At 43.1% G+C, this 27,290-nt stretch overlaps 1 protein-coding gene across 2 annotated transcripts in view; it reads right to left on the bottom strand.

Moving 5' to 3' along the window:
• PCSK5 (proprotein convertase subtilisin/kexin type 5) overlaps window positions 1-19,010 on the bottom strand; it is a 460,751-nt gene extending 441,741 nt beyond the window's left edge. Inside the window, exon 1 of one of the 2 annotated variants that reach the window (XM_031014780.3) lies at window positions 18,259-19,010. In XM_031014780.3, the coding sequence (XP_030870640.2) occupies window positions 18,259-18,450 (192 nt within the window). In that variant the 5' untranslated portion in view covers window positions 18,451-19,010. The remainder of the gene's footprint in view (window positions 1-18,258) is intronic. The other variant, XM_031014779.3, reaches the window with a different exon arrangement.
• Window positions 19,011-27,290: the final 8,280 nt, after the last annotated feature.

Here is a 27,290-nt window from a genome sequence, read left to right as displayed (position 1 = left end):
TGAAGTCACCTGGCCATGCTCAACACCAAATATAGGGAAATTCAATCTTATAACACAGCCAAGGGAGAGAACCAGAAACATTCAGTGGACAGTACTAACAACTGCTGCGGGCTTTATTTACTCCCTGCCTGTTTTTGCCCACTTCCATTTATCCATTTTAGAAAATCTTTCTGAGGGCATTCTTTTTTTTTTTGAGACGGAGTCTTGCTCTTGTTACCCAGGCTGAAGTGCAATGGCACGATCTCAGCTCACCGCAACCTCTGCCTCCCAGGTTCAAGCAATTCTCCTGCCTCAGCCTCCCAAGTAGCTGGAATTACAGGCACCCACCACCACACCCGGCTAATTTTATATTTTTAGTACAGATTGAGTTTCTCCATTTTGGTCAGGCTGGTCTAGAACTCCTGACCTCAGGTGATTCGCCTGCCTCAGCCTCCGAAAGTGCTGGGATTACAGGCGTGAGCTACCACGCCCAGCTCTGAGGGCATTTCAACTACAGAAAGCTCTTCTAGGTGCCAACTGGGTCACAAAGGTGAACCACACAGAAATCCTATCTTTTTTTTTTTGAGATGGAGTCTCACTCTGTCACCCAGGCTGGAGTGCAGTGGTGCGATCTTGGCTCATTGCAACCTCTGCATCCCGGGTTCCAGCGATTCTCCTGCCTCAGCCTCCCAGAGTAACTGGGACTACAGGTGTGCATCATCACACCTGGCTAATTTTTGTATTTTTAGTAGAGACAGGGTTTCGCCATGTTGGCCAGGCTGGTCTCAAACTCCTGACCTCAGGTGATTCGCCCACCTCGGCCTACCAAAGTGCTGGTATTACAGGCATGAGCCACTGCACCCGGCCCAGAAATCCTATGTTTAGGGGGATTATTATCTAGCAGAGGAGAGAAAATCAGATAGATAGATAGATAGATAGATAGATAGATAGATAGATAGATAGAAAGAAAGAAAGAAACAAAGAAAGAAAGAAAGAAAGAAGGATGCATGGATGGCGGATAGATGGATAGATAGATAGATAGATAGATAGATAGATAGATAGATGGCATGTAAGATGAAAATGCCAAGTGCCAATAAAAAGAAGCATACAAGGTTCAATGAGAGTTTAAACAAAGGAGGTTTTAGCCATAGGAAGTTTCATTTGAGGAAATGACATCTGAGAAAGGCTTTGTAGAATATAGTGAGATCTGGGCATGTGGATGTCCCGGCAGTGAGAATGACATGAGTAGAGGCAGAAAAGCAGGACATGCCAGTTCATGTGCACAGAATGGCAAAATAGTTAGGTTGAATGATGTTGAGAACATTAAAGAAGGAAGAGGAGGAAAGAGAAGAAAAAGGGAGAGGAAGAAGCAATTCTTTTTGACCAGAGGAAAGGGGGAGGCAGTGGGGACAGGGTAAGACTTGCACAATAATCCACATAAGAGTGACAAAGGCCTTACCTACAGTAGGACCATCACAATTGTGAGGAAGGAATAGCTCTACTTGCAAACCATATATCCCATGAGAAAGCTCAGCTTTTCCATCGCTCCTTCATCTGACCTAGAAAATACAATTCACCTTTCCCTCTATCTACCCAAGCCTGAAGGCCTGGAGGTTTGCAGCTTGGATCTGATAAAAGAAGAGAGGTCAAATGGGGAGACTCATCTCTACTGAGAGATTGGCTTCTGGCCATGTCACCCAACCAAGAGAATGTTCCCTTTATCATTAAAGGGAGTTAACTCCCAATAAATACTTGTTCTATTTGTCCTGAGTTTGTTTCCTATCTCCAGGGATGTTTCTGAAGCCACTCCTTAAGGACTGACCTGCAGGGCTTAATTTATGACTGTTTGTTCTAGAGTCTGCAATCCCTCCTCCTCTCTGGATTTAATTTCAGTGTTTTGGCATTTAAATGGCCAATCCGGCTAGGCCCTGCCATGAGCCTCTGACCATCACAAGAGTGTACAGCTTATTTTATACAGAGGACCCTTCTTTTAGGACCTTTCACGTGCACCAAACCTGACTGTTTTTGCTACTTCCATTGCTTCTACATAAACAGTGAAATCTGCCCGTGATTGGAAATTGTTTCTCACTACTGACCAGTTTCTTCATTAGGGAACTCTGTGCTGTTCTTCCCACTGCTCCAATAGACAAAAGACTTTCACTGCCACCCCAAGGAGATGGTCACAGCCAGAAGGATCCTTAGGGTTCACCGAGATCCACAGAGAAGCAATCATAGTCCTAGGATAATCTGGGACGTGGCTCCCGGAGTGCATGCTGTCACACTGTGTACTCTGACTTTCATACCAAAAATGCTCATAGAAGTCAAAATCAGAAGAATGACCCTGCTAATGATGCCAAGGTCTGAAACACTAAAAGATAAGGGCTAGGCTATTTCCCAGGAAGCCTGGACTTTCGAATCCACACACAAATTACTCATCAATCCTAGAACACTGCTTTTTACCATACCCCTTTATAGAATATACAATGCACTATTGATTTCATTCTTGACTATATAGAATTTTTTGTAATTTTTCTCCAGTGTTCACATTATTTTACATTTTATGTACATTCCATGTCTGCAAAATACTTTAGAATTCAACCAATATTTAATGACTATGTATACACAGTGAGACACTATGCTATATGCTACAGAGTAATAATTAAGTCCCTGTAGACCGAAAAAAAAGAGAAAAACTTAACTATATTTAATTCCCTAAGAGAATTTTGGGCAAGCTATTATGCAAGTCAATGAAGTTAAAAATCAGAGCAATTTTACCTATACCTATATTTTACGTATACTTCCAGAGCAAAATATAGGTAAAGAGGTGATATTTAATGAGACAGGGTGCATTCAGCATAGTATGGCCATAGACAAGAGTTGACATTTGAGAGGTACTTTCAAGAAGAGATAAAATTTCCAGAAGAGCAACGGATCAGGTGAATAGTTCAGGTGGAAAGACTGACACAGCAACAGGAAAGCATTGAGCGTAATATCTGGGGAACAATAGGAAGGTCTAGCTTTATTAAGGGAATGAGTAGGAGAAATGATGGAAAAACTATTTCAGGACAAGTAGGTACAGGCCTTTAAAAGCCCAGAGAAGGAATCCATTGTAATGCAATAGGCAAATGGGAGCTACTGGTGGCTTCTGAACAGGGAAATGACATCACCAAAATTAAGCCTTAAGATGATCCTCTCCAATCTCAAGCTCCACCTCTTCTTCCTTGTTAGTCTCCATTTACACTGTCTGACCTTCTCTTCCTCAGAGGCCTTTGCATTTGCCATCTCCTTTACAAAGACCTCATCCGACTCCAGACTACCATGTGGTTGGTGTTTTCTTAAAATTAGGTATCTGCGGCTGGGCGCAGTGACTCACACCTGTAATCCCAGCACTTTGGGAGGCTGGGGCAGGCAGATCACAAGGTCAGGAGCTCGAGACCAGCCTGACCAACATAGAGAAACCCCATCTCTACTAAAAATACAAAAAATTAGCCGGGCATGGTGGCAGACACCTGTAATCTCAGCCACTCAGAAGGCTGAGGCAGGAGAATTGCTTGAACCCGGGAGGCGGAGGCTGCAGTGAGCCGAGATTGCGCCACTGCACTCCAGCCTAGGCGACAGTGGGAGACTGTCTCAAAAAAAAAAAAAAAAGAAAAGAAAAAATAGGTATCTGCTCAAGTGTTCCTCCTCAGTGAGTCTCCCTGACCAACTAAATGAGTTCTCTCACCCTTGGTCACACTTTAGTCTACTAACATGTTGCTTTCCAACAGCACCTATCATAATTTGAAATTATTTTACTCATGTCATTACTGGATTATGGCTTGTCTCCTCCCACTACAACGCAAGCACCGTGTGAGCAGACAAATGTAATTGTATTGTGCCTAGTAGAATGGCTGATAAAATAGGTACTCAATAACTATTTTAACAGCTTTATTGAGATATAATTCACATACCAAACAAATCACCCATTTAAAGCAGTAGTCCCCAACCTTTTCGGCACCAGGGACCGGTTTCATGGAAGAAAATTTTTCCATGGACAGGAGAGGGGGCAATGGTTTTGGGATGAAACTGTTCCATATCAGATCATCAGGCATTAGTTAGATTCTCATAAGGAGCACGCAACCTAGATCCCTCACATGCACAGTTCACAATAGGGTTCGCCCTCCTGCAAGAGTCTAACGGCCCCACTGATCTGACAGGAAGTGGAGCGGCTCACCTGCCCCTTACTTCCTGCTGTTCAGCCTGGTTCGTAACAGGCCACGGACCGTATCAGTCCATGGCCTGGGGGTTAGGGATCCCTGCTTTCAAGCAGAATATTAAATTGTTTTTAGTATGTTTACAAAGTTGTACAAAAATCACCATAATCAGTGTTATTATTTTTTGAGACAGTGTCTTGCTGTCATCCAGGCTGGAATGCAGTGGCACCTTTACGCTTACTGCATCCTCAAAATTCTTGGGCTCAAGCCCTCTTTCTGCCTCAGCTTGCCAAGTAGCTGGGACTACAGGCTACCATGCCCTGCTAATTTTTTATTTTATTTTATTTTTGTAGAGACCAGAGGGTGTCACTTTATTGCCCAGGCTGGTCTTGAACTTCTAGCCTCAAGTGATTCTCCCACTTTGACCTCCCAAAGTGTTGGGATTACAGGCAACAGCCAGTGAGCCAGGTCAACAATCTATTTTAGAACATTTCATCACCTCCCAAAAAATCTCATACCTATTAGCAGCCACTCCCCATTTCCCACCAACCCTTCCAGCCTTACACAACCACTAATCTACCCTCTGTCTCTATAGATTTGCTAAATCTGGACATTTTATATAAACAGAATGATACAATAATGTGGCCTTTTGTGACTGGTTCCTTTCACTTAGCATAATATTTTCAAGGTTCATCTACATTGTAGCATGTATCAAAACTTCATTTCCATTGTGAAAAAATATTCCATAATATTAATATGAATACACCAAATTGTATCCATTTATCTGTTGATAGACAGTTGGATTGTTTCTGCTTTTTGGCTACTGTGAATAATGATGCCATGAACATTTATCTACAAGATTTTGTGTGGACAAATGTTTTCATTTCTGTTGGGTATACATTTAGGAGAGAACTGCTGGGTCATATAGTAGCTGTATGTTTCACCTTTTGAGGAACTGCCAGACAGTTTTCCAAAGTGGTCTCACAGCTTTACATTCCCATTAGCACATTCCCATTGTAAATTGGAGAGTTGCAATTTCTCCACATTCTCATCAACACTTGTAATGATCTGTCTTTTTTATTATAGCCATCCTAGTGAGTGTAAACCAGTAGCTTATTGAGGTTTGACTTACATTTCCCTGGTGACTAATGATGTTATACATCTTTAGATGTGCTTCTTGCCCATTTGCATATGCGCTTTGGAAAACTGTCTACTCAGATATTTTGTGCCCATTTTTAATGGAGAAATTGGTCTTTTATTATTGAGAGCGAGAATTCATTACATATTTTGGGTACAAGTCTTCCTCAGATATGATTTGCAAATATTTACTCCCATTCTGTGGGTTGTCCTTTCACTTTCTTCATGGTGTCCCTCAACAACTATTTTTTAAATAAAACAATGAATAGAATTAATCTTTTATGACAAAGGAAACCTGTGACTGGCTCATAAATATGTGACAAATTCATGGCAGGGCTGGATCTAGAAGGGTGACTCAAGTCACCTGTTTTCAGCTTTGAGTTTCCTTCACTGGTTCCCAGCATTGTCCAACCAGCCCAGGAGCAATGACATCATCCCGTGATGAGTCAAAGAATGCAGCATTTGGCAAATTGGTCCGTAAGCACCAAATCGAAAGATGCCCCATAGTTAAAAATAAAGAAAAAAAGGTCTTGCTGGAAGCTAGCCTGTAATAAATCCTAAGTGGCCTACAATTTTGTTTTCTTTGAGAAACTTCGAAATTGATGAATGGGGTTCCCGCCGACACACAAACATATTAGTTAAATGAAACTAGAATAGGCACAGGATGAGTAGGCAGTATCTTTCTAAATTTACATTATGGATATTTGCTTACAAAATTATAGGCCCTGGGATGATCTCCCCTCCCTGCTCTGTATTCAGACTACCCAGCTTTATTTTGGTTGAGGATCTCCTACCAGAGAAAACAAGGTACAAGCATGGGAACATGGATATACAGAGATCTGGTATATTTTTACAGCTGTAAGAGCTTCTCAGTATAGAAAAATACCAGACCTTAAGAACTTATTACAAAAATATCATCCCTTAAGTACTTATTTTATATATATATATATATATACACACACACACATATATACACACGCGCACATACACACACAGAGAGAGACAGAATATAAACAGTTTGTTATACTGGGAAAGGCATCAAGGAAAGACTTGCTTTTAATAAATCTTAACTAGGTTCAATGCTGGCATGGTATCCAAAATGTAATTTTCCCAGGATAGAATTAACCTCTCAGATAATGTATAGAAAATTAAAATAGAAACTTAAATACTTCTTTTGTGATGCTAACCTCAATTAACAATCAGATTACCATACAAATGTAAACAAGATTAATCTATTATATAGAGCAATCTAAAAATGTTATATGTGATAGAGCAATCTATAAATAATTTTAAAGACTCATTTTAAAACTTATCTGTATTCCTATAAGGTGGTAAAGTTTAGGCTAAGAATACATGAAAGGCATGTTCAGAACACAGCTTTGTTGTACTATATAAAATACGTATTTAAAGGGCAGAATACATGAAATGTGAATAAATTATAGTTATAATTATCTGTTATAATACTGAGATGGAAAGTAGACTATGTGACAACCTAAGCTAAAAGTCAACCTAAAATGTGAGATAGTATAGACCATTTTAAAAAATCATCCTTAAATATTGTGTCCTGGTTTTACATTCTCTGTTTCCACTGTTCCCTCTATATTCAGTGTTCAACACAATCTTCAGTTTTTAAACCAAATATGGGAGTTGAAAGCAATCACCCATGTGTCTGTCTTTATCCCGTAAGTTGGTAAGGGACCTGCAGTGCAAATAATAGCACACAGATGTGTAAAGCAGAGATAATACCTACATTTATCCAAAGAGAATGAAATACGGGGTAAGCTTCATGTTTATCTGCCCAGTGGACATATCAGCACAAATTACTTGGAATCCTCTTCTTCCACGCACTGATAACCCCTCAAATACTTCAGCCTGTTTCTTGACTGTTTCCAACCCATTAGCCTTCGCCTGTTCTCTGCCTGGTCGTCTCACCTGCATCTCCATACCCTGGACCTTATCATTGAGCAGAATAACTCTAGCTAGTAGCTTACAAAAAAATCAAAATACTCTCTGGGTTGGCTCTCATCTTTCTGCTTCTACCACTCTTATCAAGCTGGCCATCCATTTTTCTTTTGTTTGTAAAGCCGCTATGGCCACCCTATTCCATTGGTCCAGTAGTCCTATTTTGGCCCCACCACCTTCCTCACAGACTATGGTCAACCACTTCAGAAGTGGCACCTTTTATATTCAAGAACTGTTTGCCTCCTAGTTTCCCAGAGTCTTCTTTCGCCTTCTCTCTTACTCTGGTAAATTCAAACTCCTTGTTTTGTCCTTTTCTTTCTTTTTTTTTTTTTTGAGATGGTGTCTCACTCTGTCACCCAGGCTGAAATGCAGTGGCGCGATCTTGGCTCACTGCAACCTCCACCTCCTGGGTTCAAGCGATTCTCCTGCCTCAGCCTCCTGAGTAGCTGGGATTACAGACGCTCCACACCACGCCCAGCTAATTTTTGTATTTTTAGTAGAGATGGGGTTTTGCCATGTTGGCCAGGCTGGTCTCAAACTCCTGACCTCAGGTGATCTGCCCGCCTTGGCCTCCCAAAGTGCTGGGATTACAGGCGTGAGCCACCACGCCCAGCCTGTTTTGTCCTTTTCTAATCTCAGGCTCCTGAACATTCGTGAGAAAGGCACAAAACAATAGACTGGTTCATTTTTTCTTTTTTTCACTCACTCATTTAATCACTACTCCCTGTGCAATGGCTAAGGGCAAGCAGCAAATAACCTCATTGCTATTTGGCACATTTTTATATAGTCATCAATCATTAATTGTTATCAGCATTTTCTAAAAGTGTTCCAAAATACTGAAGTATCCAGACATCCATTTCCTCCAGTTCCCGCTGCTCCAACTTGCCACAGGTGGTCTTCATCTTTTTTTTTTTTTAAGTTCTGGTATATATGGGCAGAACATGCAGGTTTGTTACATAGGTATACATGTGCCATGGTGGTTTGCTGCACCCATCAACCCGTCATCAAGGTTTTAAGCCCTGCATGCATTAGGTATCTGTCCTAATGCTCTCCCTCCCTTTTCCCGCCACCCCCAACAGGCTCCAGTGTGTGATGTTCCCCTCCCTGTGTCCATGTGTTCTCACTGTTCAACTTCCACTTATGAGTGAGAACATGTGGTGTTTGGTTTTCTGTTCCTGTGTTACTTTGCTGAGAATGATGGCTTCCAGCTTCATCCATATCCCTGCAAAGTACATGAACTCATTCTTCTTTATGGCTGCATAGTATTCCATGGTGTATATGTGCCACATTTTCTTTATCCAGTCTATAATTGATGGGCATTTGGGTTGGTTCCAAGTCTTTGCTATTGTAAATAGTGCTGCAATAAACATACGTGTTCATGTGTCTTTATGATAGAATGATTTATAATCCTTTTAAGTGACTGAGATTGAGGCCACTCTATACTTCCTTTCCTCCTCAGCGGAATTCCTCTGACTCGCCACTCGCCCTTCCTTCCTCTTTAGTCTGAGGCACCAACGTTTCTCTTCCTTTCCAGATGGACTTTTTATCCCTCTTTACTTACACCCTGCATGCCCCCTGCCCACGTGCTCACTGTGTTTCTCCTGTACCACACACTGTTCTAGGTGCTGGGGATACAATCATGAATGAGGCACTGCCCTCTCAAAAAGCTCACCAGCTAGTGGAAGGATAGGTGTGTAATTACACACACACACACAAATTCACATACAATTTCGATGACTACATCATTTATCTTCCAAACTTGGACATGTTTGAGAGTGAATGGGGAGGTAAAAAATAAATGGGGTGAACCGATTTACTGCAGGGTAAAAAAAAAAATGTTGTTGTTGTTGTTGTTGTTGTTGTTTTTTTTGAGACAGAGTCTCGCTCCGTCACCCAGGCTGGAGTGCAGTGGCATGATCTCGGCTCACTGATGCCTCAGCCTCCCGGGCTCAAGCAACTGTCCCACCTCAGCCTCCCGGGTAGCTGCAACTACAAGCACAGACCACCACACCTGGCTAATTTTTGTATTTTTAGTAGAGACAGGGTTTCACCATGTTACCCAGGCTGGTCTCGATCTCCTGGCCTCAAGAGATCCAGCTCCCTCAGCCTCCCAAAGTGCTGGGATTACAGGCATGAGCCTCTTCACCTGGCCAAAAAATTTTTAAACAAGATATAATAACTCTCATTTACTGAGTATTTGTGTGTCAGATACTATTCTAGCTACTTTTAACTCATCCTCACAACAATTTTATGGGGGGATCACTCTTGTTATTATATCCCTTACACACATGAAGAAACTGAGGAACAGAGAGCTTAAGACACTTATCTAGGGTCCTCCAGCTAGGAAGGAGCAGTATTAGGTTTCAAACCCTTTTAATTCTAAACCTATGATCCTAACTACTCCAGCACATTGGCAAGAAAGAGATGAAGGGAGGGAATGGAGGCTGGCAGGTGGATAGAAGCAGATGTCCAATGAAAAACTGTTGTACTCCGTTTCTCTACTGCCCCACAACCTGACTTCCACTCCACTATTCAATCAAGCATTGGTGCTAAGAGCACTGGAAGCCTCCTTATCACTTTACACACATCCTCCTGGATTCTTTCTATAGCACTTCTCACTACTGCACACCATCTAAAGGAGGCACCCTTTCTTCTGGTGGCTCTCTCCATCTTCCTGGTCCCTTCATCTACTCCCGTTCTCCCTTGCTCCCTAAGTGGAGACATTCTTTTCTCTGCCTTCTCTTCTCAGTGCCCCTCTCTTCATGCTTCATCTCCTAACAATCCTAAGCCCTTCCACAAGCTTCCTTTATACTGAGGTTGATGATGAGTGCTAATTTATACTTCTTTCCCAACCTAAATGCTCTTCCACCTACTAGACATTTCTATAAGCATGCATGTCCTTCTATCTTCCAACAAAAAGAATGCTGATGATCCCACTTATATGTGGAATTTAGGGCAGAAAATGTTGATTACATAGAAACAGAGTGTAACAGTGACTACCGGGGTGAGGAGAGGGAGGAGGGAGATGTAGGTCAAAGGGTACAAACTCACAGTTACGTCGGATGAATTTGTCTAGAGATGGAATGTGCAGCAGGAGTACTAGGGATAAACAACATAATAATACTGTGTTGTTTATTATTTGCTAAGAGACTAGATTTCAGGTGCCCTTACCACAAAAAGAAGGGGTAATTATGGAAGACAATAAATATGTAAATTTGCTTACCTGTAATAATCATTTCACTATGTATATGTATATCAAAATATCATGTTGTATACCTTAAGTATAAACTAATGCTGAGCCTATCCTTTTGTTCTCAAAATGATCCTGCAGACTGTCCTAATTCTACACAACAGTCCACCATTCTCCTGGTCCCAAGGCTAAAACTTTACAGCTATCTTCACATTCTCCCTCCTCCTCATCCCCTACTTCCATTGAGTTACCAAGCCCTATTGAATCATCCTCTACAAGAACTTCCAAATCTTTCCATTGTCACGGCTCCTGTTTCCATTACCAATAATCATTGCCAACACAATAACCACTCTGCCATTATGTATTCAGTTCATTGTGCACACTGCTACCAGCAGACTCTCCCAAGGCATGACTGAACCATACTATACTACCCAGAAGTCCATTACTATTTGTCTCACTAAATGATAATTATGGGTGAAAATGTTTTAGCTTCTCAAGAACAGAGAATGTTTTCTGATCTGTATGTTAGTTTTCTGATCTGATCTTAGTATCTACCATGTAACCATGGTAGACTTGTGCTGGTAGAATCAGTGGGTTGTTGTGTCTCCTTCTCAGAGATCTTCAATATAAACTTCAATATAAACTTATCCAAAATGATAAGGTTGAAACTCTCTAGCCTAGGCATTTAGGGCCTATAAAACCTGATCTCTAGTGGGGTTTTTTCTTATCCCACATCTCTTTTCTCTTATTCTAGTAACAGCATCCCACTTTCCTTTGGGGAACTGTCCCTACCCAACTGGTGGACTGCCCATCAAAGGTCAACATCTCCCTTTGAGGGAGGACATGTGACCCAAGCTCACCCATCAAAATACTGCTACCCTCCTAGACAAAGTGATTGACCCACATGTGGGGATACGACCCCAGTCAATGATCAGGAGTCTTTTTCAGGGGTTAATTTCAATACTGGATAAGAAAGGTACTAAGCAGCATATGAACTTTGCTGCTTACTAGAAAGCACCTTCTGAGGGAAAAGGAGAAACAGCTGACATTAGCACTACCTCTGGCTTTTCAGCTGGACAGGCCCACAATCATTTTTTTGAAACTCTTGGATTTAAATATGTTTCAGAACTCAGAATTATTCAGGTGAGAATAGCACAATGGGGCACATACTTGAGTATATTACATACACCTCTATCTGGATCAAGGACAACATCACTGCAATCAAATTCAATTCATGTTTCTGCAGTGAAACAAACTAAGGGTCTAATTAATGTCAGTTTAGGTCAGGGTAGGTTTTGCCAAGACGAAAGTGCAGATCAGGTAAGGTCTGATTACAAAAAGCGTTCAGCTGTTTTCAGAAAGGCATATAAAGGCATGTGAATCTGTTTAAACTAACAAATTCCCAGTATGCTTATCTGCTTGTTTGTTAGTTTTAAGCAGTTTGGGGTTGATTTTTGACACTTGTGCCTGAAAAAGGTCCCATCTATATTCCTCATGGGCCTATTATGTGTCAGTTTTACTTTTAGCCAGGTGTGGTGGTGCGTGCCTGTAATCCCAGTTCCTAGGGAGGCTGAGGCAGGAGAATCACTTGTGCCTAGGAGGCAGCAGTTGCAGCGAGCTGAGATTGTGCCACTGCACTCCAGCCTGGGCCACAAAGCAAGACTCCGTTTCGGGAGAAAAAAAAAAAAAGAAAAGAAAAGAAAGAAAATCTTGCAACCTCCATATAGTATATGTCTTATAAACAAGGGCTGTCCAACAGGAGATGGGAGCCTTAGCTGGCTGGTTTTCTTGTCAGTTGCCCCCTCCCGTGTCCTGTCTCCATGGCTCTCGGGGGAAAAGTGTAGCTATCACATCATCCTATGGGAGAATCAGGCACAACACTTATTCCTCTTCCTTTCAGCCCCCATTATATCCCCAGGGACAATCACAAGAATCTGGAAAATTACTGTATGTTGTTATTCTCTTCTGAGTGCCTGTGCATCTCTTAGGTGTCTTTAAAGATCATATAATGCTCCCTATGCCTTATTTTAGCTAATACACACTCATCTTCACTATTAGGTCACCTGATTTTCACAGCAACCCTATGAGGTGGATGGAGTAGGTATTATGGCTCCCTATCTGAAAAATGAGGAACTGAGGGTCAGGTTGGTTGATAAAAGTAAAGACCCTGGAATTTCACTCAAACCTGACTCTTAGTCTTGTTTTCTTTCCGATCTAATTTTACTCCCAGGATGAACTCAAATTGGGGAGTTTATTGGCATTGATTGTTCCTCCTTGGTACCCTTTGATGTAGAGATGGATAATCTGTTGAAACTAGTGAGAACACTACATGAGTAATTTTACTCTAAACTATGTGCAAACTTTATTCTGGTAAAAATAAAAATTGACATATATATGCTGTGTATATGTACATATATTACACACATACATATCTGTGTATATATCATATATAAGTATATGTGTATATATGTGTGTGTGTGTATTCTAGCATGCATTAATGTCTATAAGCATTTATTTTTACCAGCCAGGAAGCTAAAGTCAGCTTTTCTGTCATTGATCACAACCTGAATTAAATGAATAAAAAAGTCCCAATGCAGAGCAATGCCTGGAGATACTTCAGCCTTGGTAAAAACCAGACACTGCTTCACATAACTTGAACCGACAACAAAAATATCCCTCCCTGCCCAGGGGATATTTCTGGGTCAGGACTCCCTCTCTCAGCCAAAGAGTCAGACATTGCTGAAAATTTTCTCACTGTACTACCCTGTTTCTCTGGCTGACCTTTAAGGTTAGGACCTCTGGATGTAAGCCCATGAAAGACAGTGATAAGGCAAAGTCAGCTGCCTTTAGGCTCACAAAAATGCAGTTTTTCACTTCAAATAGACCCCGAAATCCCCAATGACCACATACAAACCATTCCTTATCTATGAGGTTAATGCAGCAGACACGCCATCACCAGGCCATGCACTCTGAATTGTTTTTTCCAGCAAAGGCTCCCCTACTATCCCTTCATTTGCCTCATCATAAGAAATATGCATATGAGAGTGGCTAGCAGGGGTCAGGGCTGAGGTTCTTGAGCATGAAGAGCTGCCCTGTGCAAAGCCAGATTTATCACACAGAGACCAATCTGGGACTACAGCACCAACTAACTCTCCTGTTTATAAAATGCCTAAGAATTTATTAGGCAAGCACAATCCACTCCCATACAACCCATCAGACTAACCACATCCCCTATTTCCAGGACTATCCATAAGCACCCAGAATTCACTGCCCATGTGAATCAACATTTCAAGCGTCCTATAATATTCACAGCTCAAAATTAATCAGCAGGGTGGGAGGTGTTCAGGACATCTCTGAACAAAGTTCTCCCTGCGAATGTATCTCTTCCTACCTACTTGGAAAATGCTTCTTCTAGCTTTACTCATACAAACTACACTCAGAATAAAAAATAAAATGTAAATGCGAATATGATTTAACAAAATTTTTCAGGTTATTTTTCCTCCCTTTTGTCCATCCGCAGTATGCTTATCCTGTAACATTTCATGGCCTATGACTAGGATCAATGAGGGAAGAGGGCCCTGCCATGGGAAATCAATCCTAATTGTTTAGAATCTAACATAAAACTACTTTTAAACTATTAATATTTTAAATTACTCATTGAAAGGGAAAATCATTTTCCCTACCTACAAAGCTATGATATGGTTCTTACAATTCAATCTTCAAAAATATATTTTCCTGATCTTCACATTTCGCATCTCCATTTTTAAAATGTCTTCCTTTCTCCTTATCTAAAACTTTGGATCTCAATTATTTTGACCTTTCTCCTCAGATTCAGATTAAACAAACCTTTCGCTGCAAGCCTAACTATGTGCTGAGCAATGCATAGTTAACTCACTCTATTATCTAGAGATTTATCATTTTACAGATGAAGGAACAGAGGCTCCATTAAGTTCAGTGACTTTCCTGCTTTCACAGCCTCAAAAGTGGCCTCTCCAGAGTTTCCAAGTCCACATGCTGTCAATGGGGGGGCTCTAGGTAAAATATTTTTCCAGTATGGCTTGCATTTAGTTTTATCCTTCAGAGGTGTTATTCAAATTGTTATGTGGTTTGGGGAAGGGGCTTTGCTACTGGTAATCTCAGGCTGGAATCAAGGATTATAAGCAACTCACAGAAGGATAAATACAGCTAGTGCACATTGTAAACAATCTGTTCACAAGGGATCTTCTCCCTGAATTCAAATAACCAGACATTAATTCTTCTTTGTAGATTTACTCTAAATGGAGGTCCACAATTAACAACATGTCAGGTCTTATTCCTTTATATCATTTCAATTGCCTAACCAGTAGATAGTTAGCTCAAAGGGTCAGAGCACATGATTAGTGAGGGAAGACAAAGGCTTCTCCCTCTATTCCCGTGCAGGTCAATAGGCATGCACACCTCCTACCCTCGGCCAGCTCAGAAGGTGCTGGTTCCACTAGATACTAAGAGGGCTGGTAGTCAGAACTTGTAGGGAAGAAAAGCAGGGCATTCTGCAGCTGACTCCGATACCAACCAAAAGATAATATATGCTAACATGACAACAACTAACAATGATTATGGTTAAGTATTATTATTGCAGGATTTCAAGGCACAACCATTCACAAAATATAAACATTTTGTGAAAACATATGCTAGCTCTATAAACAAAGGCAAGAAAACCTTCATTTATGTTCCCTTCTGGAAATCAAGCACGTCCTTTTTGCTTGCTTGCTTGCTTTCTTCTTGTGTTACTCTTCACATCCCATCTTTTTTTTAACAGAAGAGGCACAGCTATTATTTTCCATAGAAATCCCCTGGCCAGAAATCTTACCTCTCGTGACTTTCAAATGCTAAGATGCTACACAAAACATTACATTGATATTCTGAGCAAATGGTCAAAACTGTACCTTTACTGTGGTGAAAATTTACTACCTTACTCACCTAGAATATCATACCGAAGATATAAAAATTACTACCAGGATAGTAAATGACTGCAGAAATAATAACAAGTTTCAGTTCCAATTTGCAACATGTAAGATGAGACCCCAAGCCCAAATGGGTAAAAAACAGAACATTCCAGAGGCATCTGCAAATTAGTTACTGCCCTCAGCTGATCCACAGCTGGTTTACTGATGGAAAGAATAACAAAAGGATGTCTAAAGTGTTGAAAGGTCAGAGCAGTAAAGGATGAATAAGAAATACATTTGGCCCGTACAGTGCAATGATATTGCACGTGTGAACTCCATCTACCACCCCAAAGACTTAGCATAGGCTTAAGCTCCTTTGATCTACAGAGGAAATGCTCTCCACTGTAGAATAGCTGATCTTTTTACACTGGTTCAAGGGGTCCTCTGTAACCTCTACAAGCACTAAATTTCCTCATTGGCGCTGTAAAACCACAATAAATCATCCTTGGTGGTATTTGTATGTAAACTTTCTTAGCATTATTATTTTTAATGAGAAGCCATGAATCTTCATTATAAGGCCTTTTGTAAAAAGTCAGGCAGAGGTTGCAGGACATTGCAATGTTTGCTTGTTCAAAAGCGGATTGGGTGACAATTTCTCCCATCTCACTATACCAGATTCTGTCATATACCAGTTCTGCTCAATTAATTCAGAAAGGTAACAGCTGTTTCTGCCCTTGTTAAAGTCAAGAAAGCTAGGTTCGTTCGAACTAAATATCTGTGAACTGAGACCAGATATTTGCTTCCAGCCTACTGAGACATTAAATCAGAATTCAAGGAAATGGAGATTTTACTTTCTTCCTCCTTCATCATGGGATGGAAGGGTTCCCTAAAAGGCAGGATCCATGGGGGACTGGGCCTGCAACAGTCAGAGTAGCAGGTCTGAATCACGGCTTTGCCACTGTCTAGCTGGTCTCGGTTTCCTCATCTCCTGTGTGTGAGGTAATATTCACCAAACAAGGTTGTTTTGAGATTAAGAAAGAAGGGTATGTTCAAGAATTTATTCCTCCAAAAATGCCTGGTCATGTGTGAGATGTTCAATGTTAGCAGAACCCGAGATGAATCTCTGGAAAGATTAATAGTACTAGCTACTTTCAGTGCTAGCCTCCCCAGTTCCATTCCCAGGGCATAGGCAGTGCCCAACTTTAAGTTCATGTAAAAAGACCTGAACGGACTCAGTGTTTTCTTCCAGAGAAAAAGAAGCCAGTAGAATCCCAACGAGCCTTTAGAATGGAAATCTTCCGCAGATAACAGTCACTCAAGCAACAAAATCTGGCTGGCTTCCCTTACTTCCTTAGTTCCAGGGGCAGGAGGGAATACAAACCGTGCCCCTTGCCCTAGTCTCAGTTCTCCACAGGGCTGGCTTCTCTGGAATATGTCCTCCCTCTGGGCGGGCAAAGAGCAAGATCTTGTGCTCTTGCTCCTCTGAACACTCCCCGCACTCCCCAGCTCCTTCTAAACGCGGCGACAGCAGCTCTGCCTCCTCTCCAGGTGCCGCATCCCCCAGGCGGCGGGGAGGAGGGGCGGGGGGTGTCCCCGGGTTCCTGGGCGTGGAACGCAATGGCCTCAGAAACTGTCCGTACTCTCCCACTCCGCCGGCACCAGCCAGCACCTCCCTCTCCCTTCCCCCTGGCAGAGCACGCAGGGTGCGTGCACCCCGGGCAGTCCCCAAAGCGCGCCTGCTGGAAAGGCGCCATCCATCATCCTCACCTCCCATTCCAGCGGATTCTCGCCTGAGCCCAGCCAGGGCCCGCCCCTCCGGCCAACCCCAAAGATGCCTGCGGTGTGTATGTGGAGGGGGGTACTTTCTGGGATCCACTTTCATAGCCCTCTCTACCCCCATTTCTCGCAGGGCTGTGGGGGTAAGAGAACCAGAAAGCCAAGACCACTGAACCCGGAGTACTTCCAAATCTGTTACGCTTCCAATCATCCTCATAGCATCACCTTAGTTTATGGGCATTTCTCCCTAGCAGGAGAGCTCTGCCAAAAGCCCGAGAGCGGCACCCCACAAAAACCCCGCGCCCCTGCTGCCTGCCCAACTCTCGCCCCACGGCGCAACCTCCCGGCCCGGCACCTTCCGTCCCGGGGTAAGACTCCTCGTTTTCCCGGAGCGGAACCCAGCCAGCCGGTTTCGGAAGTTTCCCACCTCCCCACTCCAACTCCCTTCCGGGAGCCCCCACGCGGACCTCGCTTAAGGCGAGAAAGCCTAGAGGTCTCCCCTAAATCTGCACTCACACCGGGTCCCGCCCCCTCTTCCCTCCCCCTCCTTTCTCCTCCCTTCCAGCTCCAGTCCCCGCGCCTCCGGCGTCCCCAGCGCCAGAGGTTCTCTCGCCCAAGAAGAAACTTCTTTCTGGGCTAAATTCAGGTCCGAGCAGGAAAGGCTTTCCCTTCCCCGCAGGCATCAGAGGCGCGCTCACCCCCTATCCCCCAAAAGACCTAATTTCCCCCTCTCCCCACGATCACCCTCTCTGAGACTGCCTCAGATTACTAGTGCTACTCGACTTTTCAGGTCAAAAGGTCCAGCCGTCTCTGAAGCCACCACGGGGGCACTCTAGATTTTTCCCGAGACCCTACCAGTCCCGCGTGGCTTGGAAAAGACAAGTAAACAAAACACGGACCCGGCAACTCTGGGGTGTGTGTGTGTGTGTGTGTGTGTGCGTACGCGCGCGCGCGCAGGAGACAGAGCATCGCCCAAGAGTTAGGGCAACAGCTGCTAGAGCACATCTGGAAGAGGGGGAGGGGGTTCCACGCAGAGGGGACAAGAAGCCCCCAGTGGCTTCAGGGCCGAGGGCTGGGCTAGCCTGTAGTTCGTTACCTGTCCTATGTTGATGAATCCGTACTTGCTGGCGATACGGTTGGCCTCCGGGAAGCCCCCGGCGATTTTGACTGCCCAGTGGTTGGTGTAGACGCGCGTCCGGCACACGGGGAGCAGGCAGCCCCCGAGCAGCGCCAGCACGCACAGCAGGTCCAAATGTCCCGGGCAGCAGCAGCGGCTCCCCCAGCCCATGGTCCCGGGGCCTCGCTGCTCCCTCGCTTGCTGGCTGGTTCCGCGCACTAAGGGCGCGCACAACTAACTTCTCCGGCCTGCGCCGCCCGGCGAGCAGCCCCGGGCCGCCGCAGCTCGCAGCCCCGGGCGATCGGCAGGAGGCGGCTAGCCCCGGCAGGGAGCAGAGCAGCGAGCCTTACGCCGGCTCCTAGACCATCCCTGGGGCTGCCGGGACCTGTGCTCCCAGCTCTCCGGCCCGCGGGGCGCTCGGCGATGCTCCCCGGCTCGGGCGCAGGAGGCGGCTGAGTGGGGCGGACGTCCTCCGCAGTTGGGTTTCGCCCGGCTCGGCTCCCGGACTCTCCGACTCGGTCTCGCTCCTCCCGGGGCCCCCGAGCGCGGCGGAGATGGCCAGCGGGAGCGGTACAGGCAGCGACCGGGCGCCCCCTCTGCTGGCCCGGGCTCCAAACGCTCGCTTGCTCGCTCCCAGCGCTCCCTCCGGCTCCGAGCAGCGCGCGGGGATTCTGAGTGGCAATGGCAGCAGCTCCTGCTCTGCATAAATGACTTCCCCCGCCCCCCTTAACACCCCTCCTTTCCCACATCGCCCTCCTCCTCCAGCTCCTCCGCCCTCTTGAAAGCGGCCGCAGCCAGGCGCCGACCAGGTCCTAGCGCCTCCGGGTTCGCCCAGCTGTAACCTCCAGGGTTCCGGGCAGTAAAGGCAAGTCTTTCCAAAGGACTGAGAAGAGCGCTCCGAGATCGTGGTTTTACTCCCTTCTCTTCCCTCCCTGCTGGATATGTATGAATTTACCGCCACTTCCCGAAAGACTAAAGAAATTTACACGCCGGTGCGAATTAACTGCCCTGAAGATTCATTCGTCCTCGTTCTAAACGTCCTTAAATAACTAGGCATTTAAGGAGGTCACTTACGTGTCAATTGCCGAACAAATAACTCGAGATTTTCACTTCGTTAATTCTTCATGCTTTTCAGCAGCTGTTTATTTTACACTTTCTGCTCCCGGGAGAAGCTACCACACAGGACAGTAAGTCGCATCGACTCCTAGAATTGGCTCGAAAGCCAAGTCTGTTGCCTGCTCACTTTCGAAATCTGCGCATCTGATACTAGGCAACGCCACGGGAGAGTACAATTCCGGCCTTGGAAGTGAGGAAAGATGTTTCTATGAATATTTGGTGTGCTAGTGGATGGACATGTTGGGCCAAGGAAATAACTCCATTCATTTGTTGGATTGCGTCTGACGAGGCCTTCTTTTTCTCCACCAAGGGAAAAGTTTCCCAACTTTTCCAAGCACAGTCCTGTAACAGTGAAAGACTTTAATATAAAAAAGACCACAGAGGAAGTTCAGATGAGATATGTGGCGGCGTCACCTTCATTACTCTATCATGCACTGTGACTGCAGCAGGCAGGAGGGAGCTCAAATTAACCCTCTTCTCGCTTCTCCTTTACAACCTCCCTGCCTTCCTGGAGCGGGGGTGGGGCACAGGGTGATTTACTGTGATAAGAAAAATTATCCCGTATGAAATAATTCAACTGACTTTAAAAGTATTCACTATATCCCTAACTGTCCTCCTTTCTCTCCTCCTACCATGCCCTATTTCTTTCTTCCTGTTAATTTAAATGTGTTTGAGATTAATTAACTCATCCCACCTATAGCTTTTGGTACTGATTTTTTAAAATCTGAAAGATACCTGCAGACTTAAAATTCCACTAGTACCTTTGAGCATAGCATTTGACATTTTACATATTGTATAAGGTATGCTATATTATTTAATCTTGAAAACAAACCCACAAAATAACATCATCCCCACATTATAGCTGAAGAAATAGAAGATCAGAAGAACTAAAACATGTGCAGAAGTGTATGTATTTTATTCGTTTATTTATTTGACTGATTCAACACATCTGTTTTGAGCACCTAGCATGTGCAATGAATTGTGCTGTACACTGGAGAAAGGGGAAGGGGGAGGCACAAAAAATTAGTGGAATTCAGAATCTCTGAATACTCTAGAGTAAATGTGGTTTATTATTGAAGGTATGTATGTATGTATGTATGTATGTATGTATGTATTTTTGAGACAGAGTCTCGCTCTGTCGCCCAGGCTGGAGTGCAGTGGTGTGATCTTGGCTCACTGCAGCCTTCGCCTCCCGGATTCAAGCGATTCTCCTGCCTCAGCCTCCCCGAGTAGCTGGGATTACAGGCTGGCTAATTTTTGTATTTTTAGTAGAGACAGGGTTGGCTGGTCTCGAACTCCTGATCTCAAATGCTCTGCCTGCCTTGGCCTCGCAAAGTGCTGGGATTACAGGCATGATCCACCATGCCCGTCCTATTATTCTTCTTCTTATTATTATTATTATTTATTTTTTTGAGACGGAGTCTCGCTCTGTCGCCCAGGCTGGAGTGCAGTGGCGCGATCTCGGCTCACCGCAAGCTCCGCCTCCCGGGTTCACGCCATTCTCCTGCCTCAGCCTCCCGAGCAGCTGGGACTACAGGCGCCCGCCACCAGGCCTGGCTAATTTTTTTGTATTTTCAGTAGAGACGGGGTTTCACTGTGTTAGCCAGGATGGTCTCGATCTCCTGACCTTGTGATCCGCCCGCCTCGGCCTCCCAAAGTGCTAGGATTACAGGCGTGAGCCACCGCTCCCGGCCCTATTATTATTATTTTTAAGAGGAAAACATAAGCACTATGCTTGTGCTTTAGAGTTTTGGTACAGTCTCCCTGCTAGCCAGTCCCTGTAGTCTCTTCCTGCTTCCCTAGCCATGGAGTCCGAAAGCTCACAATCTATTACAACACTGTTAACTCTGACAATGTGCATCTATGCATAGGGACATTGGATTATCCCTCTTGAAGATAGTAAATTTCAGATGGGATAAGACTTCAGTCAAGGTCTACATCTCAATACACATATAAGGGACAGTCACTCTCTTTTTTTAAAAAAATTCAGAATTGTGGGCATTTCAGGTAGGAGGAAGGACCTGTCTCACCGTGATCCACAGAAGGGTTGCCACTACATAAGGTACTTTGTAACAAGTTTGAAGGATGCCCTACGGGTTTCTCTCTGGGACTCTGGAGCTGTTAATTGTTTAGGACTACAAAGACAGCACAAAATGCTTCTCTTTCAAAGCCTTGTTGTCTCTGGGCTTCAAATTCTGAATGAAATGGAGAGGAATCACTGCACCCGGTTTTCTGGAGCCTGGAGATTTTTTTCTTGGGGTGGAAAAATTGATCATTAACATTTTTTTCTCCATGGTGTCTTTCTCTTTTTCTTTCCACTAGCACTCTTTCCTTCTGTGAGCATGCCCTGGTTGGCACACACAAATGTAACATTCACTGCATTGAACATGAGAGAGAATTGGAAAATGAGGTAGGAAGTGGGCAAACCACTTTTCTGCTTTGTAAACTAATCCCTGGGCCAGCATTTAAACTTACTCAAAGGGCATATTCTTTCATTTCAATGCATATATATTTTAAAGGGAAAAACCTAGCCCTGTTTTTTTTTAAAAAAATGAGTTGAACCCTCATTCATCTGTTAAATCAAATGTATGGATGTAGACTCATTCCTCTTACTATCCATAGCTTTTGCAGTTATATCACAGTTCCATTATAAGTCCATTTTCTAAAAGTGTGATTCTTAAACCTAAATGTTATCAAAGAAGTCCCACTTCCATTGATGAATAGACACATTCTGCTTCCTCCTTTGGGATCTACTTTAACGATCTCATTAGCTTCCTTGGATAGAGCCTTGTTGGCCAAGAAGGAAGCTTGCAGATAAGCACCAATAGCAACAGCAAAGAATCTGTCGTATTTCATGACCTTAGACTCTGATGGTTATGACAGTCAATTCTATTACAAATGTCTCAGTAGCCAAAGGAAGGAGGAACTGATAGACTAGTAGTGGTTGATAGAAAACCATTCCTAACATTGTAAAGAAGCAAAAATCCAAGTCTTGCATAAGTGTTTTCTTTTTGTATGCGAAGAACAGAACTGCAAGATTTGCCCCTGGACTCTTCCTCTGTAACACACCATATGGCAGATAACCAGGCAGTTTTCAGTTTTACACTGCCTTATACTTTGCAACATATTACTTGATAATGAGGCCCCACTAGTGTTTGGCCTGTCTGCCAAAGTCCCTTAAATCTCTAAAAGAAAACTTCGCTGAAATGCAATGAACAGAAAGAAATCTAAGCAGTTTAATGGAAGAAGGGAAAAAGAACTCCATAAGGACCCATCCTGAAACTCTGCAAACTGGAATTATTCTGGGAAGAGTTTGCCTTATGAGCCACCTTATTTCTTCCTCTGCTATATCCAATGCCAGAAATTAACCTCTAAGATCTCTTATAACCTGAGATTCTGTGAATCAATAATAAATTGGTAATGGGCTGTTTGGAGCTGACCAGTGTGAGAAAAAAAAAAATGCCTCTGAACATTTCACTGCCGATTAGAAGAGTTACCAACTCTATGGTATGCTAGTACATCAGATTGAGAATTGGTGTGAAAGTTCCCAAAATTTAATAATGCTAATAATGATAAATTACTAGTTAACCCTTGAACAACTTGGATTTGAACTACACAGGTCCATTTATGCAGATTTTCTTCAAAAAATATATCGTACTTTTTTTGGAGATTGCCACAATTTAGAATAACTCTCAGACAAACCATGTAGCTTAGATATATTGAAAAAAATTAAGAAAAAGTGCCGGGTGTGGTGGCTTACACCTGTAATCCCAGCACTTTGGGAGGCCTAGGCAGGCGGATCACGTGAGGTCGTGAGTTCAAGACCAGCCTGACCAACATGGAGAAACCCCCATCTCCGCTAAAAATACAAAATTAGCCGGGCATGGTGGTGCATGCCTGTAATCCCAGCTACTCGGGAGGCTGAGGCAAGAGAATCACTTGAACCCGGGAGGCAGAGGTTGCGGTGAGCCGAGATCACGCCATTGAACTCCAGCCTGGGCAACAAGAGTGAAACTCCATCTCAAAAAAGAAAAAAAAAAAAGAAAAAGTTAGGTAGGTATGTTGTATGTTATAAGTTCATGAAATATATGTAGATACTAGTCTATTTTATCATTAAAAATATGTATTATGAAAATTAAAATGTATTAAAACTTATACACACAAACACCTACAGACCATAAATAGCACCACTCACAGTTGAAAGAAATGTAAATAAACATAAAGATGTAATATTAAATTATAACTGCATAAAATTAATTGTAATGCATATTGTACTATGGTAATAATTTCTTAGTGACCTCCTGTTGCTATTGCGGTGAGCTCAAGTATTACAAGTATCTGATGACACTAATCATCTCCACATGAGCAGTTAGTTTCTCCAGTAAACGGTGTATCACAGCAAAAAGTGATCTCTCATGGTTCTTGCGTATGTTTCATTCTATTTAGGGCAATTCTGTAAATCTTGAACACCATGGGACCCATATGAAGTGCTAATAGTGATGCCGGAAGGGCTCCCAAGAATTGAGAAAAGTCATGACATTATGAGAAAAAGTTGAATTGCTTGATATGTACCATAGATTGAGTTCTGCAGCTGCAGTTGCTTACCTTTTCAAGATAAATGAATCCATCCAGTGTAAGAACATTGTAAACAAAGGAAAATTAGTAAAGACTTCACTGCAGCTACACCAGCAGGTGAGACAACCTTGCACTGTTTTTCTCACCAGCAGGTGAGAAACATGTATTTTTATTTGATATTTTTAGTGCAGCTTTTATATGGGAGCAGGATTGCTAAAAGAAAGGCATACCTATAGAATCTAATGTGATTCAAGAAAAAGGGAAGTTGTTATATAACAACTTCAAGCAAAAGGAAGCTGAAGAATCTAAAGCTGGAGAATTTAATACTGGCGGAGGATGGTTTGATAATTTTAGAGTTTTGGCTTTAAAAAAAGGCTCAAGATAGGCCAGGTGTGATCAGTGCCTGTAATCCCAGCACTTTGGGAGGCCGAGGCGAGTGGATTGCTTGAGCCCAGGAGTTAGAGAACAGCCTAGGCAACATAGTGTGACCCAGTCTCTACAAAAGATAAAAAATTAGCCAGGCAAATTGTCATGCACTTGTAGTCCCAGCTACTCTGGAGGCTGAGGTGGGATGACCACTTGAGGCCAGGAGTTCAAGGCTGCACTGAGCCATGATCATACCATTGCACTCCAGTCTGTGCCACAGAGCAACACCCTCTCACACACAGAAAAAGAAGCCAAGAAACATACAAAATATGTGTTAATCAGCTGTAAGGCTTCCAGTCAACAGTAGGCTATTAGTTAAGTTTTGGGAACATCAAAAGTCATAGAAGATTTTCAACTTCAGGGAGTGAGGGTACCCCTAGCCCCTGCATTGTTTAAAGGTCTACTGTAAAGTATTAACTACCACTTACTAAGCACTAATTATATGCCAGACTCTGGGCCAAACAGGTCTTAATGTTATTCATAGAGCATCAAAGCAGAAAGAGACCAAATATATCATATAATCTAACTTCCTTATTTAATAGATAAAAATACTGAGGCCAATAGAAAGTCAATTTGGAGGACAGTAATCCTATCAGGGAAAAGTAAGTTAACAAATACATGGACAAATAAAACAAAGGAAGAGCTACATGGATCAAAGATGACTGTGTGCTATGAAACAAGGATTAACAGTAATCCAATTTACTTATGTGAGTTAATAAAATACAGTCAGGAGAATGGAAAGTTGATTTAACATTTCAATTATTTAGATGTTTAACCACTACCACTTAAAACCATGATCCATGACACATGAGCTTCTAGGACAAGAGTTGATTCAGGGTTTGGTACTACATTTAAAGTATTGTATAATATTGATAAAATGGGACACTAATAAGTGAGTAACAGTCTATCAGTTTCAAGAAACTTTAGCTCCTTCTTTGACCTGTTTGAAGTTGGCTTAATTTGACACAGTTGGCTTTCCTTTGTGGACATTTAAATCCTAAAATAACAAACTGGTTCCCAGAAAGCTTTTCTTTTCTTTTCTTTTCTTTTGAAATGGAGTCTCACTCAGCTACCCAGGCTAGAGTGCAGTGGCGCAATCTCGGCTCACCACAACCACCATCTCCCGGGTTCAAGCGATTCTCACGTCTCAGCCTCCCAAGTAGCTGGGATTACAGGCACCCGCCATCATACCTGGCTAATTTTTGTCTTTTAGTAGAGACAGGATTTCACCATGTTGTCCAGGCTGGTCTTGAACTCTTGACCTCAGGTGATACGCCCGCCTCAGCCTCCCATAGTGCTACGATTACAGGTGTGAGCCACCACACCTGGCCCAGAAAGCTTTTCAGTTAAAACTGAAGTGTGAAGGTTGTAGGTGATTTCCTTTAGATATATAGGAAGGAAGTGACACACCAACTGTCTCTTACCTTCTAGTTTCTACTTCCGGTCCCAGATCAGTGTCTTCTTCAAGATGGATATGATGAATGAAAGTGGTTCCCTTCCTACCCCTGGTCCACCTTGGACTTTAGTTCAGAAAGATAGCAGGGAGGGAAAGGATGGCAGAAATCAAAGAAATAGGCTTGAGTCTTTGAGCTTCACCCACTAAAAAGAATCGGTCCTATGCCAATGGCAGCAGCCTATCCCCAAGAGTTAAGGCTTGCTCTTTTTGTAATGTCTCTGGACCCTTTTCTCCAAACATTTTATTGGCTCTTGTATTCTTAAGATCCCCTCAAGGAATCAGGGGATTAATAAGTAATGATGCAGCAACTTCATCTTACTTAGGAAGACAAAGCTAAATGGGTTTTCATAACTAAAATCTTTTTTGAGGTCAGGCGTGGTGGCTTACGCCTGTAATTCCAGCACTTTGGGAGGCCGAGGCGGGCGGATCACCTGCGGTCAGGAGTTTGAGACCAGCCTGGCCAACGTGGTGAAACCCCATCTCTACTAAAAATACAAAAATTAGCCAGGCATGGTGGCATATACCTGTAGTCCCAGCTACTCGGGAGGCTGAGGCACAAGAATCACTTGAACCCAGAGGCAGAGGTTGCAGTGAGCCAAGATTGCTCCACTGCACTCCAGCCTAGGTGACAGGGCGAGACTCCATCCCAAAACAACAACAACAACAACAAAAAACTTTTTTGATTCCAAGGAGTAGATCTAATTCATTGATTCCCAATGAGGCTTTCTAAATCAAAACATATTCAGTATGATTTTACTTGTCAATATGAAGCAAGATAAATTATAATAAAATTATTTTGAAAATACCCTGTGTAAGCACATCCTTTCATTTATTACATTCCATTGTTTCCAGAAGCTATGTGTCTAGATCACCTACTGCTCCCTGTGTGTGACATAACTTCATTCTTCCGATGGTGTATTCAAGATGTAGTTATTACACAGCCATTGTGCAGCTATTGTTTAGGCATCTCTCTACCAATCTTCCCTGCCCCTGGTTCAGATTTTAGTAATACAGATGATCCCCAATTTATGATGGGTTTACATCCCAATAAACCCATTGTAAGTTGAAAATACCATAAATCACAACTGCATTTAATACCCCTAAACTTTAAAATATCATGGCTTAGTCTAGCCTACCTTAAATCTGATCAGAACACTAACATTAGTCTACAGTTGAACATAATCATCTAACACAAAGCCTATTTTATAATAAAGTAGAGAATATCTCATGGAACATGTTGAATACTGTACGTTGCCTCAAAATTATGATGGTTTCACACACTCGTAAAGTCAAAAAACCATGAGTCAAACCATTGTAAGTGAGGGACGGTCTGTATGTGAAAACACACACACACACACACACACACACACACACCAAAAATAAAAATAAAAAACCAGACATCTTCTGTAACTCTTAGCCTTTCAATTCATGATAAAGG

This window comes from Gorilla gorilla, chromosome 13 (assembly GCF_029281585.2).
Source record: "Gorilla gorilla gorilla isolate KB3781 chromosome 13, NHGRI_mGorGor1-v2.1_pri, whole genome shotgun sequence".
Classification (NCBI taxonomy): domain Eukaryota; kingdom Metazoa; phylum Chordata; class Mammalia; order Primates; family Hominidae; genus Gorilla; species Gorilla gorilla.
Note: the sequence above shows the minus strand (reverse complement) of the source record. Positions and strands in the feature narration are given on the sequence as shown.